Genomic DNA, 15,912 nt, shown 5'->3' on the forward strand with positions numbered 1-15,912 from the left:
GCAGCCAACAAATAATCTTACCTGCAGGGCTTCTTTTGCTGCCTCACACTTCTCTCGACGACCAGAGATTATGATAGTATCACATTTCTTTGGGGAGCCAGGATCTGTTTCTTTGTTCTCCTTCCCTTCTCCACCCTCTTTGCCATTCTCCTGGGCTGGCGACTCTGCAGTGGGAGCTATGATCACAGAGGTGAGAAGAGTGACTACATTTTCAACTGGTTAGCCTGAGGTTGCCAGCTTGTTATCTCCAGGGCACCCAGGGGTATGGATTGTTCTCACTGTAAAATTCCTGGCCTAGGCAGATCATAGAAAAGCCATGTCTGAAGTGCCACTTATCATTATCCTCTGTTAAAAATGCAAGAGCCAACTTCCACACCAAGTTTCTTTGGTTTCCCAGTAGTGATGTCTGGCTGGCTGACATCTTGGATGTGGCCTACTGCTCATAAATGAACTACAAAGAATTACCCACCTAAATTGTCAGTTCTCAATGTGTGGTGGGATAGCCTTATTTGGAGAGGCACAGAATCATTAAGAGTTTGCCATGTTTTCCCTTCTACCTTGGCTTTTGGAAGACGATTAACCAACTCTGAAAGTATGCTGCCCTTAAGACAAGTCTGTAGTAAATGGAGGCCACATTCAGCCGACTCCCAAGGCAACACATCTGGGTTTAAGGGAATTGTGTTGCTTTAAAAAAAAACAACCCCTATGAAAAATAGCCATTTCACTTCTAAAGCACAATTACAGATTTCCACAGCTCTGAAAGCATCTCAGAAGATATGAGGCACTTTTTTGTTGCTCCCCACCCCTGCAGGTGCCTGCTTTTACTGGCAGGCTTGTAAGATCTCGTACCCACGTTCTCCTCCCGGTCTGGGAATTTGATCTGAACACCATGGTCACGGGTGATCTGCTGGATCCTGGAACCTTTGGGGCCCATAATAGAGCGGTGATACTTCTGAAGAATGGTGCATTCTATTGTCACCTGGGCTTCCTAGGGGGAGGAGAAAAGAATTTATTCCTATTTTTATCCCACTTTCCAGATAAGGATTGCCTCCCAAAGTAACTCACATCCATTTTAAACTCTACTGGGTGAGATGATCCCACACTTCCTGTGTGTGCTGTTTTAGGGTATGACCTGACCCCACCAAAGCCAATCTCAGGAGGCGCAGCCCTATGGACAAAAGGACACCCTCCTGCTGATGAGGTGAATCCTGCCCAATATTTTCAGATGATACGTGTGGTATACCATTTTTATTACTGTGATTTTTAACAACTTCTCACAGTGTCCTTCTGCGGCGTGCCTTCCAATACTGCCAAATGTTCGTTTTAGAATGTCTCTGTTTTCCTTGAAAATCTCATCTCTATCCTTAGGACAGCAAAGTTCTATGGGATTTTAGGTTATGTATTCAATCTGCCAGGATCAGATTGCATGCTCTACTGCATTTATGAATTGTTTGTTTGTTGACTATAATGTGTGCAATAATGGAAGAAAAGTATGACTGCTAGGAAATACATGCCAGGGTTATATGAAATTAAATTGCAAAGAACAGGTTCCTGCACGTCACGGTCAGACTGTTCCAGCAAACCCTTTCTTTACTTTGGCTGCAATTAGAAGGCTATAATTAGTAATTAAGAATTCTTACCTAAAGCTTAGAATCTAAAGAGGCTTGTTTATCAGGTGTTATGAGAGTTTATGATACACCCAGTGTTTTTTTTTAATAAAGGCTAGACCAAACCAGAAACAAAAACAACTGGGGGGGGGGGAGTGACCATGGGGAAGAGAGGCTGCTCCTCTAACATGGACACTCACCAAGTCATCAATGATCTCCAAGATGCGTTTCTTTGCCGCTTCCACACAGTCCTTTGCTCCTTTAAGGGTGACCTTGTCACTCTGTGTGCCAGGGCGTGGAAAGCTGACCATCACACCCCCATACTCCTCTGCAATGGTCCGTAGCACCTGCCCTTTCCGGATGACAAAGTGCCGGTGATGCTTAGGGTCCACCGTCATGGAATCTTCAATCACATTGTCCTGAAACACACAAGGCATCGTCACTGCCTGAAAATTCTCCGGGGCAACGATCTCCCTTAAGTCCATATGTCAACATCAAAAGGTTATCCCTTCATATTGACAAATGAAAAGATCCTTTTCCTCACCAGGTTCTTGATGAGCACTTCCAGCTCCTTCTGGGCCTCTTTGACAGCTTCCTCTGTTCCCATGATAGTAATCAGCTCCTGATCTTTGTCCTCCGAGGTGGGGAAGATAATCCGGGCTCCAGTATTATCACGCACCTTGCGAATGTTCCCGCCTCCTTTGCCAATCAGGAACTTGTGGTACTCCGGTTTGGCACGCAAGTCCACGGTGTAACTCTTTGTTTGCTAAACAGCAGGAATAAATAAAAATAAACGCATCAGGATTTGGGGGTATTTCTTTACATTCTTGTTGCCGTTTTTACTGGCGAAAACTAATATGACAGCCCTACTGAAAAATCTGTGGAGGTGAACAGCTTTGAGATCCAGGTGCTTGGAATAACTCAGGTTAAAAGCCCTTTTCAAGGCATGAAAGGTAGGAGTTAAGCAATGTTCATACACAGAAGCAGAACTCTGTTGGCAGGTTTCAGAGTTGTACTATTACAAACGCTCCATCTGTCACAAGTATATTAGCTGGCACAGATGGTCACTCTTTGCACTGCTCTGGGGTTTTTCATGACAACCCCAGAGCCAAATTCAGTTGGGGGGGGACATGGGGGGGGAAGCACCATTGCACAAGGTTTCTGCTGACGTGCTTTGTTAGGTGAATCCTGCCCTGTATACTTAGACAAACAAACACTGCAGTCCAGCAAAAGTCAAATTATCTGTACAAATCATGCTAAATTGAATAAGTTTGCATATAGCTACTTCGCTTGTCACAGGAAATATTACAATGGCTCTATAAGCAATCCCCTCTATGCATGTGCAGCGGGTGCTCATGTTAGAGAGGATCACGCCCTAAATATATGTACAATGAATACTTTTTCTAAAGTTAGATGATAAAACATGGGAAGCTGTTTGATGTAGAGTTAGACCATTAGTCTACCTAGCTCCGTATCATTTACTGTGTGTGGCAGTGGCTCTCCAAGGTTTCAGAAACAAGCCCTTTCTTGCCCTATCTGGGAGATGCCAGGAACTGACGCCGGAACATTTTGCATGCAAAGAAAGTACTCTGCCCCATCGTTTCAGCACTCTTCCACCACACCCTCAAAGGGCGGTACAGAGGAGAGTAGAACCAGAGAAGACTTCTGTTCAAATCTCTGCTTAATCCCGGACACTCACTGTGACCTTGGACAAGACACTTTCTCTCAACTCTTAACCACCCCTGAGAGCTGCTACGAGGGCTACCTTCAACTGCACCGAAGAACGAACTGAGAGCTGCATATGTAGTAAAAGACAAATGAAATGCTTCGTCTGCTAGAAACCAGGAAAGTATGCCAAAGAAAGTGCTTTGAGATTCTGCATTGGCTCTGAATTTGCCTCTAGTGGAGAGACCAGCCTCAGGGCTGCAGACAAATGGAGTGAGACATTATAGCTAGACAGAGGAGCCCAACAGCAGCTTGCTGTTAAGTAACCTGACAGGGCCAAACGCCCTGCCATTAAATGCAGCGTAGGCAGATTCCACCTGTTCTGCAGATTTAGGACATGCTGTTTTCAAAGCAGCACCTAAGAACTTGCACGTAAAGGGTGTTTATTTAGTTAGTAAACAGAGAGAGTCAGTTCTGAGTAGCTCAGGATGAAGCCTGGGCCTGTAAAGTTCCAGGAAGTTGCTCTGAAGGCTCCAAGAGAAGCCAAAATTCCAGACAAGCTGCATATTCTTTCGTACCCAGCTGAGTCTCCAACAGAAGGAAGGAGCAGCTCAAGTTGCCCCCCCCCTTTCAAGTATAAATATAGTCAGCTGCAATTATTAAAGCAATGATCCCCTGCTCCGAAGACCAGACAAAGGGAGCGAAGGAGAACTTTTTCATAGCACAGTAACGTACAATAAATTCTCAATCACCTTTAGCAACCCTGTTGGATTAGCTATCAGCAGGAAGGGGATAAATTTAGGGAGCAGCCATATTGTAGTGGCAGAGTAAATGCAATGCATGTCTGATCTTGGCGTCCACAGTTAAATGCCTTTAGGTAGCAGGTCCAGGCAAGACCTATGGCTGAGACCCTGGAGCACTAATTCTAGTTAGAAGAGACCAGGAGTTCTCAAACTTTCTATCCCCAGGGATCACTTGAGAGAGCTGAAAATTTCTAAGGCCCATCAGTCACAATATGACGGTATGGAGCACAGCCAGCCACAAAATGGAAGCAGAGTTTGGCATAATAGGCTAGGAACTGCCAACTTTATTTCCTATTAGAAGTTAACCCCACCCCCCCCCGGAAATGTGTAAATTTTTGCCACAGTGATTTCCTTGTGACCACAAATTCAAAGCTTGTCCGTAGGAACTGTGCCGGCAGCACCTGTTTTTCCACATCCACGGTTCCTACCTTCTCTTCTGCCAGTTGTAGGAGCTGTTTCTTGGCCTTTTCAACATCCTGGGCAGGGCCCCTGATGGTGACTGTATCGCTGCCGGAGCCTTCTGTGGGGAAGTGGATGTGAACCCCACCGCATTCCTCCATGATGGAGCGGATGAAACGACCTTTGGCACCAATGAGCGAGTTGTGCAGCTTGGAAGGGATGGAGACCTCCACCTCTGCAATGTTAGCCTGGGGCAATAGCAAGGGGGCAGGGAGAGGCACGGACAGAAAAGAAGAGGTATTTAGGCTTTCCCCCTCTTCCCTCATACAGAGAAATTGTAGGAAGGCACAAAGAACTCCCTCTCCCCAACTATGTGCTCAGGAAGTCCTCCCACCCCCATTATTTCTTATTCAGAACTAAGACTGACAGAGGGAATCTGGGACACGTGCCAGGAACCAGCTGGATGTGTCAGCAAACGACAGTCACTGACTCCATCAGGCAGCACTACCCCCACAGAAGCACGCCTATGTGCTTCAACACAGAGTTCTAGGGGAGTGTCCTCCTCACAGTAAAAGGAATAGCTATTATTCAGAGATACCTTCATATTAAACCTCAGATCAGATGGATGTTAAGTTGAAAAATCCTGCCCTTTCTTCTCTTTTTTACAGAGGTCCCCAATTAATTGCATATTAAATGCACACAGAACAACCTGTTTGGGTTTTTCTTTTCTCAGCTGCTGGTGAAAGCGGCAGAAGGGAAGTGGAGAGAATAACTGAAGCGTCAATAGCACATCGCTTAAAACGTACCTCTGCTGCTTTCAAACAAATACCTAAAGAGCTAGCCACAAAATCTGGCCGGCTGCTCAATTTCTGCATGCCAGTGATGAGAGGAGAGATATGACATGACAATTCTTTTTGCCTGAGAGGTTTCTATTTAAAGTTAAAAGATTTCTGATCCAGTAGCAGGGGGGAAGCAGGCAAGAGGACATCCTGAAAATGCAGGGATGTGAAAGCTACAGTCCTCCAAATGTCTTTAGACTACAACTTTAATAATCCCTCATCACCTTTGGTTATGCTGGTTGGGACCAATGGGACTTGTAGTCAAATAGCAGCATCAGTGGGCTATAGGTCGCCCATCCTTGCACCAAAGCAATGTGTTTCAGATATACTTTGAGATTTTCAGAGTGGAAGAGTTTCTGGCTCTATGTTCATTCTACATGTTTACTGTAGAAGATGTACTATATAAACATATTTATTTTATGGTCAGTCAACAAGGGTTCAGTGGGTTGTTGTTTTCAGTGGGTTGTTGTTTTTAGTTGTAGCACATACTGTACTAGATGGGGAGGGGAATCCCTTGAGAAAAAGCTTCCACAGAATCTAAACTGCTATGATTCAAGGACTTAAGAGCAACTCTAAATCAGTAAATGACAGAAACCTCCCACAAAGCCATCACCACAAAATCTCTCTTGCAAATAAACAGTGTGATTATTTCTCAGAACTGCTACCTCTTCAAACTTGACTTCTGGAGTTTACTCCAGAATCCCTTTCCACTTGAGGGCTACTGTAATACAAGCCCAAACATCTTCCCAGCATTGTGACCTTTTGATTATGTGGCTTTTATCAGGAACAGCTGAGGGGCAACCAAGATCTTTTGATTTCTGGATGGCAGTTCACCTGGAATATTTGGTGAGTGATGTCCGATAAAGCCAAAAGGAAAACTAACACACATGCCCCCAAGAAAACCAAGACGTTGCCCAAGAAAGTTGTGGTTTCTCTAAGGAAACTGAATCAATCTGCATGCAACTTTTTTTTTACTGAAATTGGTAATAGCCGTTATGCTGAAAGGGCTGCTTGTCTTACCAACTCTTTTTGGATGGAGAGAATCCGATTGCGAGCAGCTTCACAGTTGGCTCTTTTCCCTGTAATGATAATTGTCTCCGAATTGCTATTCTCTGCTGGGAGATCAATCTTGGTGCTGCATTCTTCACGGATCTACAGCAAAGACAAAAAAAAAGTTAAAGGAACAGACATGGCTGCCTCCTGGGCCAAATATCTAACAGGAGGTATCAGAAATACTGGGAAGTAACAAACTACAAGGATAACAAGGAAGAATCAAGGAAGTCTCACCTTTTTGATATTTGCACCTCCTTTCCCAATGATGTTCTTGTGGAATTGTTTGAAGATGGGAACTGAAATGGAGTAGCTGTTTTCAACCTTACAAGAAAGGAAGCATGGATGAATGGAATAAAGAATAGACTCAAAGTTGTATGAGCAAATGTGACTTTACCTATGTTTTACTCATTTCTCTAGTAAAGTCTTCCTTTGCCCACATGGTTTGAAATCAAGCCACAAAGGAAAAGTGGCAGAGGTTTGAAAGCATTGCCAATCCTCTGACTCACAGTGCCAGCAAACCCCACTTTTGGCAGGGAGCTGTTTTTTTTTCCTGACTCACACTCCATGTCCTAAATTACACCAGCTGATGCACAGGTAAGTGTGGCTTGCAGGAAACAGATTCATGAGCCAAATGAATAACCCTGCTGGATCTCATTGAGGCGTATATACCGCTGGTTCCCTATGCCTGATTTAGTGGAATGCTTAGCACTAACAAAGCCCCTGTATTTGCAAACCAAACCAAAAGCAGAGGCAGAGATGATCACCTACCAGATCTGCCACCATCTTCTGCATGTACTTTGTGCATTTTTCCACCTCATTCTTGGGTCCTCTAAGTTGGACAATGTCACTCTTGTGTGAAGGATCTGGGAAGTTGATAATAACCTGCAAGAAACAGTTAATCCAAGATATTGTTAAACAGGTTGCTGAGTCCCAGGAGGCTATTTCCATACTGTGGAATTCAAAACTCAGAGTTTTCCTCTGTGCTCCAAGACATGGCCCTATACTAGTTATTGCTATATGACATCATCTTGCTATAGGTGAATTAGCACAATGTAATATGAGTGAGAAGTAGATAAAAGAGAAGGAACAGTAAAACAAAAACCACACTCTGCTGCAATAGTTGGCTAACACCCACAGCCACCCTTTTTTGTATGTGTCTAAAACAGCACCTCCAAACATTATTTCTTAAGAGGCACAGAAAGAAAGAAAGAAAGAAAGAAAGAAAGAAAGAAAGAAAGAAAGAAAGAAAGAAAGATCCTGGATAGGAGGCTGCTTTACTTTGGACCACTTCAGGCGAGACCCAGTATGCTTTGAACCAAAGACAAAGCCTCACTTTGATTTTCTAAATTATATTATTGATTTCATTTCTATACCGCTTTATATTTTAAAGAAAAACATCTCAAAGCAGTTTACAGCACATTAAAACATCAATTAAAACAATCCAGAATAAAACATTACTGAAGAAAGTCAAACGTAAAGTTTTGGGTATCTCCGTCCCGCTATGTAAGTTGAAAGAGACAGTGTTGTCTTGACTTCAATGAAAGCCTGTTTTACATTTGTGAGGAGAGGGATGTGTCAGAAAAGCATGAAAGAAGGAGCCTCCTACGAACAGTTGAAACTATTTTGAGGGAGGGGGGAAAAACACAGAACAGGATATACCTAATAGGAAATTATTCTGCCAACCTGATGCCTTTTTAAATAAAGAAATATTGGAGTTGCTGCGGAGTGTGAATAGGAAGCCACTAGGGGCTCCATTTAAAAGCACTATGCAACCCCCAATTGCATGGGGGTTCCACTCCTGGTCACCGCATGCATCAGCAGGACGTGCACAAGACTGCCTCGCCCCACACCCTTTAGGCACTGAAAATGGTGCGAGTGTCAGCGGTCACATGCATGCTGATCAGGTGCAAGCGGGGAGATGCCTGTAATCAAGTCAATATAAAAATACATTTTAATCTGTCTCTCTGTCGTGTGTTTCAAAGACTTTTGTTACCTCTGGAAATTTATCCCGGGTATCCCGAATCCGTTCACCCTTCTGCCCAATGATAGTTCTATGGAATTTCTGGTCAATGATCAGGTCCTTTGTGCGTTCATTTTCCTGGGGAGGAAAAATGGGGCGGGAGTCTCCATGATTAAAAGTCCCCATGCTTGAAACACATGTTGTATTTCATTCACACTTGCACAACAGGCAGATCTACCAACCAGTCAAGCTGCAAAGTTTGACAACCCACAAACGTCACCACAATGACGCACCACCCAGGTAGAGAGATAAAACAGAATCGCTTCCCTGGTGTGTGGGAAAGTTTGGCAGGAAGCCTCGCTAGTAGTTAACACTTCTCTCCTGGACACAGTCCAGTTCTCCATGGCTCACCATACGCGATGCAAGTTCCAGCAGCTCTCTCTTGGCCTCTTGAACTCCCTGAGGGTCTCCTTCAATTCTGATGAGGTTGCTCTTCTCATTGTCTGGAGGGATTCGCACAGACACTTTGTACTGATCCTTAATCCTGTTGACTGCAAATCAAAAAGATTCTGCTAAGAACACTCGTCCACTGCATATGCTCTGCAATCAAGGCTTCAGAGTTTCAGAACAAGAGGCTTTCTCCTTTAAGGATTACGTGCGCTGTAGGAGACACTGACCTATTCCCAGAGGACAAACTAGTAGAGGGGGGAGCGGGATTTCAATGCTTAGTCAACACGATGTTTTAAGAGACACATATCTTCCCATTGGAAACTGTGTTCAATAGAATAATTAGGAATTGAATGGGATGAGGCATGCAGAGGTTATTTCCCCAAGATCCCCCCCCCCCATTTTCTGTTATCTATTCTAACCAGAAACAAACTAAGAAAGTTTCTCAAGAAGAACCTCCCATATTTGCAGAGAGCACATTATTAGTTCTCCAGAACACCTCAGTCCTAGAAACCCAGAAGTATAGCTAGAGACCCAGAGAGATGAGATTGTAAGTGATCTCTAACAGGGACAACAGCAATGCATATCACACACACAGGAAGACACTGAACAAGCATTTAACTCACTGTTGGCTCCACTCTTTCCAATGAGATGTCTGTGGAATTTATGGTCAATATTGATTTCAGTATAATCCATCCGGTTAATCTGCAAAGAGCACGCCACAGTTAGCCAGAATCAGGAGCAAACACATACTCCTCTAGCCGAGGAACAAAGAACAGAAACAGGACAGCAACATCAGCCATGACACAATAGATAACTAGCCACTATTAGATCCAGATGTTCTGTTGAGGAAAGTAGCTCAAGCCTGAGCAAAGAGCACACAGCTTGGGGACACTCAGCAGTTTCACCATCACTTGACCCAGATTATGTTTCTAACACAGCTCTTTGTTCCCTTTATGGCCATTCCATTGAAAAAAATCAACAGCCTCCTTTTGTCTCCAGAACTGCAGTCCTAAGCACACATACCAGATGTCAACTCCACTGAACTCAGTGCACTTGCTTTGCTATGGAATATAAATTGCATATTTAATCTAAGTAGGAGGACACAATATGAGGCTTGATGGTTTTTAGTGATGGCTTGCATCTGCACCTTCCATTTTGATAAGATGGCCACACAAATCAAACTAGGGCTTCTTAACTCACCAGATCCTTGACCATGTTCTCGATTTGTTCTTGAGCCATGTTGACATCTTCAGTGGGTCCCTCCAGAGTGATTCTATCTTCTCCTTCAGTGAATTCTATGTGAACCTTCCAGTAAGGGAGAAAATTCAGCATCAGCATGAAACTACTGAAGAGGGATCCATGTAATGGCAGGGGAATGAATGTGGCAATATGGCTTTTGCCTGCAAGCGAAGATGCTGCAAGAAACCCCTTGAACTTGTGTTTTCTAAAGATGGGAAGGAGCAGTAGGATCTAGGGAACCAGTTCATGGTTAAAAACATGTGCTGAAGCCTTATTCTAGCCAACTGAAGCTTTGGGTGAAAGACAGTTGCCTAGTAGAACAAAGCTTTCTTTGAGGTGGCGCTCCATTGGTGGAATTCCCTCCCCAGCCTCATTCAACAAGCATCTACTTGACTAAACCTTAGGCATGAGCTACCCTCTTTTTACAGATGGTATCACACACTAACAGCTCGTCAGAGCCATTATAGCCAGACATTGGAAAGACGTAGTAGGTACCAATCTTTTATTGTGGTATAATGAAGTGTGGGATATAGGCTTTTTAGAAAAGCTTACATACAAATTAAGAGCTGGAAGAGGACAAAGCAAAACATTTTTTTGTGATATGGGATGTATGGCTTTATTTCATATGTCCATGATGATTCACACAGCTTAAATCTGCACATATTAAAATAATATGTTTGATTCAGTAAAATATACATGACTAAACCGTGCTCCACTTTTTCCACTATGTATATTTCAATGTATCTTGCTCTACTCGTCTTTTTAGAAACTGTATAGAATGGCCTTCATCAGTACACTTCAGTTTCTCTGTACAGTCCTACCTCGGGTTAAATATGCTTCGAGTTGAGAGTGTTCGAGTTGCGCTCCTCGGCAACCCAGAAGTAACAGAGTGCGTTACTTCCGGGTTTCGCCGCTTGCGCAGACACTCGAAATGACGTCACGTGCATGCGCAGAAGTGGCGAAAAGCGACGCACGCATGCGCAGACATGCCGTCACTAGTTATGTTTACCTCTAGATGCGAATGGGGCTCCGGAACGGAACCCGTTCGTATCTAGAGGTACCACTGTATTTTGTAACTTTTTGTGTTTTTTATATTCTTATTCTGTATAATTTTCAAAGATGCTCTTTAGTGAACGTTCAGGACAAGGTGCTTCAACACTGTATTTTCCAATCAAATATTTAATTAATAGATTATTTACAGAAAACAACTTAGGCATTAGTTGAAAATTATATGCAAACTTTGAGGAGCACTAAGTTTTTTCACTGGCTGTGTTTAGCTGCTGTTTGGCCCTATTTGTGGTGAAATTGTTTGGGTTTTTTTACTGTTAAGATAAAAAACACAAAAACACAACCACCACAAATTCAAGTGTCTCTGAAAAGCTGGTCCTATCAAAAAGGGTAATGGTGACAAGTGAAATCTGCTTTCTCGTTTTCTGTCTTGCTGCCAACTTAATTTCTCCCAATTTCACAAGTGTAGAAGTTACTTAGAATCTCAGGCTCATGTTTCAAAATGCCCCGAAAGTGTGGTAAAAAGCCACAAGGGCTTTCAAGGTTTCAATTTCTCTATTCCTTCTAGGAAGACCAAGATGAGACTCTTTGCAGACTTTGCCCCTCAGACTACAAGTCTGCCTCACAGCTAATGATATATATGTGCACACACACCTTTTGAGACATTGCACTCTAACAATTCCTCAATTCCAACACCAATAGGTGATAATTCACTTTTGAGGTGCTCATACCTTTGGCATTTGCTGGGTGATTTTGGCCAGGTTTTGCCCTTTCTTGCCAATGATGAAACGGTGAAGCCAAGAGGGGGCGGAGACAGAGGAGACTGTGAAACTGTTGGCCTAAAAAAGGACAGTGTTGTTAGGAAGAAATTTAAAATTCAATTAGCAATATGCATTAACTGAAACCACTCAGACGCCGGATCACTCTAGTTCCCATCACAATCCAGTATCCTTAGCTGAAGGATCTTGTCGGGTACCTGACAAGAAGTTGCAGCGTTCAGCAAAACACAACAGCTTAAGAATATTATTATATTATAACAGCTATCTATTAGCATTTTTATGCAGCATTTGTGAAAGTTTATTATCACATAACAATTGCCCAAGGCCCAACTGTGGCCCTCACCTGAATGCCATGAGGCCCACACTGTTCCTGAATTCAAAGCCCACCCCCCACACTGCACAGCGATTTAGCCCTAGGAATAGCTGAGTGGCACTCCAATAGGAGCTCTCCTCACCTGTTCCCAGCACTAAACAACTGAGTAGCAGGGGGTAAGCACGTGACAGAACCTCCCCATCCCTGGACAGAGAAAGGGTGAAGGCTGTCTGTCTCTTTGTTTATGTGTCTGGGGTAGGGGTGTGGAATCTGTGTCCAGTTAATGCCTGCTGCCACCACCCGCTTCACTCCACTGCCCCCCATTTCACGCAGCAAAAAATTTTGTCCCCATTGTTGACTGTAACTGAACACTCTATATGCATGCATTCTGAGCCATGCTGCATTCCAGCAATTTAGGAATCCTAACAAATGCACTGACTACCAGAAGGGCCTAGCTGCGTGGCAACCTGGTTACCTTGGCATAGACTTCAGTCAGTGCCTGCCCAAGCTTTTCAGGTTCGCCACGCAGTATCACAGTCTCTGAGCTGCTGTCTGTGGGTGGTATCTCGACCGAGACTCCAGTTTTCTCCAAGATCTCCTGCAGGGAGTTCCCTTTGGGACCGATGACATACTTGTGCTGGGACTTCTTCACCTCCACAGCAATGGTGGTAGTCTTCTTCTTCTGTAGGGAGAAAGGAGCTAGGGCATCAGTAATAAGGGCTAGGGAAAAAGAAAGGGGGTGCGTTGGGGAAGTCACCAGTCAATCTCTAGGATTAGAAATGGGGCAGACCAGAAAGGAAACTTGTCTGTGTGCGCTCTAAAAGGAACGGCTGGATTTTCAAACAAACAAACAACAAACAAACAAACCATGAAATATGCTAAGACCACAAGCCATCTTCTCTGTCTTTTTATATAGGAAAGACACAGAAAGAGCACATCTGTGAGCAGTTCAGTCCGCCATAAAGGCTTCCTGTGGTTTTGCTTCAGCTACGAATTTAAATACAGCTACATAATCTTGATTAGCTAATCAAGCCATCAGTGGATCTGTGTTTGTGCATAAGTTCCAGTGAGCAAGTCTCATGATTCTGTAGGTAGTGTGCTCTCCTGGCGAGCATCTGTCGCAAGCTGCTAGGAGAATGAGAACACTATACGTCTGTCCCAATTCACATTTGTGGAGGTGAAGGGAAAACTAGACAGGGAAGAGCACCCCACAAATCAGAGGCAAAAGACAGCTCAGGGCTGGTCTGTGCAATGTGGCACTGCTCAGAGACCACGAAGAACCTTACCTTCTCCTCGTAGATCTTCTTAACTAAAGCAACTGCTTGGGCCAGCTGCTCCTTTTCTCCAGTGAAGACTATCTCCGTTCTGTTGACGCTGGGAGGTGGGATGTTTATGCGTGTCCCTGTCTCCTGCATGATCTCACCGACCAGCTTGTTGAAAGGGCCAGCAATGAAGGGATGATATACCTTCTCCACCTCCAACCTTTCAACTGCACGCTTATCCTGGGAAAGAAAGCAATATGTGCACATTCTATTGTTTTTCCTACACAGCAAAGCCTAATATTGCAAGGAAAGAAGTGTTCCAAGCAGATGTTACCAAAGGATGTCAAGCCTACAGGAATTTCACTGAAATTCCTATACTCCTTAGTGTGAAGCTCTTGAGACTGATGTTCACATGCCTCCAGCTTTTCCTGAAACATTACTCCTCCCTTCCCCAAAAGTGGCACCTTGGATAACCTGACCGGGCTGCAGACATGTGGCTTGTTAAAAGCAGAGCCTGGATCAGCAAGGTTATTAGAAGTGCTGTGGAGTGTGGGATAAAGGAAGGACATTGAAGGCAGAGGGAATTCAAAACAAGACTCCAGAAGAACAAGGAACAGAGTGGGGTGCGGGAAGACTATTATATGATACAGTTCACCGAGATTGCTGCATCAGTGTTTATTCTTAACAGTCCACGTAATCCCCAAATATATGGGGAATGGAATAGGGGACTTGGTTTGGTTTCGGACAGTCTATGGGCAGCATTGCATGTGCAGTGGTTGAAAGTGCAGATGCAATTCATCTGGAAAGGCAACTGAAATAACCAAAAAGCCTAGGAGGTAAAGGATGATCTCCTTATTCCAGAGAACCCAACTCAAGAGCAACCTGTTTCCCAGAAACCCTCCAATTGTCTAACCAGCCTCATGCCTTAGGGCCGCTCTACATATTGATGACTGTTGTGGGAAAAATGGGTGTGTTATATGTGCATTTCCTGGAGTTGTCATCAAAAGGTGGTGCCACCTAGAGTTTAACCCACAACTATTTGGATGCAGGTCGCTTCTCAGCATGATTGGACCTGCACATTCCATATACATGGCAGGTAGTAGAGAATAGCATATAGAGCCTTGGGCTGCAACCTGAATCCAATTCACCCTTAAGGCTTTGGGGAGCCACCATTGCACCTGCTGCCTGGCTGCTCACTCTAGCCATGGGGTGGGAGGCAAGATGCTCAGGCAGTCTTGCTCAGGTCTCACAGCTGATCTGGCCTACCATCAGTGCTTGTATGCCCCTTTGCAGATAGCATCCCCACCAGTTCAAAGCCTCAGAATGAGGTGTTCCAAGGGCAGGGAGGGTGGGGACTGAGCCACATAAGGATCCCTGTTTGGTCCAGACAGCATCCGTCCCAGTCCAGACCTGATCACTGTGCTGATGAAAGAGGCACTTGGATTGCTCTGCCCAATCCTACATAGCTTCGTATACAAAACATCTTGGTGCTCTGTTTACCCAGAAGTCCAAATGATGTTAATGGAGCTTATTTTTCAGATGTGCATGTTTAGGGCCATAGATTTTAACCACCTGGAAGAGCAGAACAGCAGTACCTGTAATGTCTTATTTGCTCAGTATAGTTGCTTATAAAACTACCCAATCTGGGAGGTGCTGTTCTGGTCTGCAGAGGCCAAGACTAAGTCAGCTTGTCTTAAAAGTACTCCCCTCAGAAAAGGCGTAACGACAGCAATGTTCCTCAGAAGCAGTAAAGGTGGGAAGGCTGCTTACCTGCTCAGCAGAGATCAGCAGGATCTCATGCCGCGCCTTCTCAATCCCTTCCTTGGTGCCGGTGATCTTGATCTGGTTGCTGGGGTCATCCGGGCGGGGGATCTGGATCTTAGTGGCAGTTTTGAGCTCAAGGTCCTGCAACTTCTCTCCACTTTTGCCAATGACAAAGCGATGATGCTCCTTGGGAATGGGCACCGTTGCTGAAGCCTACAACAGACATCAAGATGCAGGATGAAGCTGCAGGCCAGTTCCATGACACGGATGTGTCTCTATCACCTTAAGGCAGGGATGAGAAAACCTGTAGCCCTCGGCCTAATTTCATGCAGAAGTGAGGGGAGAGGAGGAGAAGGAAGTTGAAATGGATGGTACAATGGAAGGAGGAGGAATAAACCCTCAGCAACTGATCGATAGAGACTTCTGTAAAGAGCTATATGCTTCTCTCCCGGCAGACTGCTGTGTGGGCGAGTGTGTCTGCCCACCACTAGCACCCGACAACTTATCGCCAAGAGAAAATGGCTGTTCTCTCTCTCTCTCTCTCTCCATTCCAGCCCTAAAGGTTGGGTTGGCCAATCCAACAGAGCTGTTTTGCCTTGAATGCCATAATGGAGGACAGAATTTCAGCAGTGCAATTTCTTCCACCACATGCAAGAGGAAGTGGCGGCGGCGGGGACTGTGCATGTCCATGTTCACCACTGTATACAACTATCAGAGATAAGAGGTGTTTATCCAGCAGAATCAAGTAATAAAGGGATTTGCATGAACTGT

The 15,912-nt window shown here is 44.5% G+C and overlaps 1 protein-coding gene across 5 annotated transcripts in view; it reads right to left on the minus strand.

Moving 5' to 3' along the window:
• The window catches only part of HDLBP (high density lipoprotein binding protein), a 56,294-nt gene that overhangs the window by 7,449 nt on the left and 32,933 nt on the right, over positions 1-15,912 (minus strand). For all 5 annotated transcript variants that reach the window (XM_083443076.1, XM_083443078.1, XM_083443080.1 and 2 more), the window contains exons 6-21: positions 15,148-15,354; positions 13,402-13,617; positions 12,591-12,797; positions 11,755-11,862; positions 9,977-10,081; positions 9,400-9,478; positions 8,738-8,877; positions 8,360-8,464; positions 7,135-7,248; positions 6,601-6,687; positions 6,334-6,465; positions 4,504-4,722; positions 2,152-2,373; positions 1,808-2,026; positions 850-988; positions 22-176 (exon numbers count right to left, since the gene is read on the minus strand). In XM_083443076.1, coding sequence (XP_083299202.1) covers positions 22-176; positions 850-988; positions 1,808-2,026; positions 2,152-2,373; positions 4,504-4,722; positions 6,334-6,465; positions 6,601-6,687; positions 7,135-7,248; positions 8,360-8,464; positions 8,738-8,877; positions 9,400-9,478; positions 9,977-10,081; positions 11,755-11,862; positions 12,591-12,797; positions 13,402-13,617; positions 15,148-15,354 — 2,454 coding nt within the window. The remainder of the gene's footprint in view (positions 1-21; positions 177-849; positions 989-1,807; positions 2,027-2,151; positions 2,374-4,503; positions 4,723-6,333; positions 6,466-6,600; positions 6,688-7,134; positions 7,249-8,359; positions 8,465-8,737; positions 8,878-9,399; positions 9,479-9,976; positions 10,082-11,754; positions 11,863-12,590; positions 12,798-13,401; positions 13,618-15,147; positions 15,355-15,912) is intronic.

This window comes from Podarcis tiliguerta (genome assembly GCF_965153285.1).
Source record: "Podarcis tiliguerta genome assembly, chromosome: 5".
Taxonomy (NCBI): domain Eukaryota; kingdom Metazoa; phylum Chordata; class Lepidosauria; order Squamata; family Lacertidae; genus Podarcis; species Podarcis tiliguerta.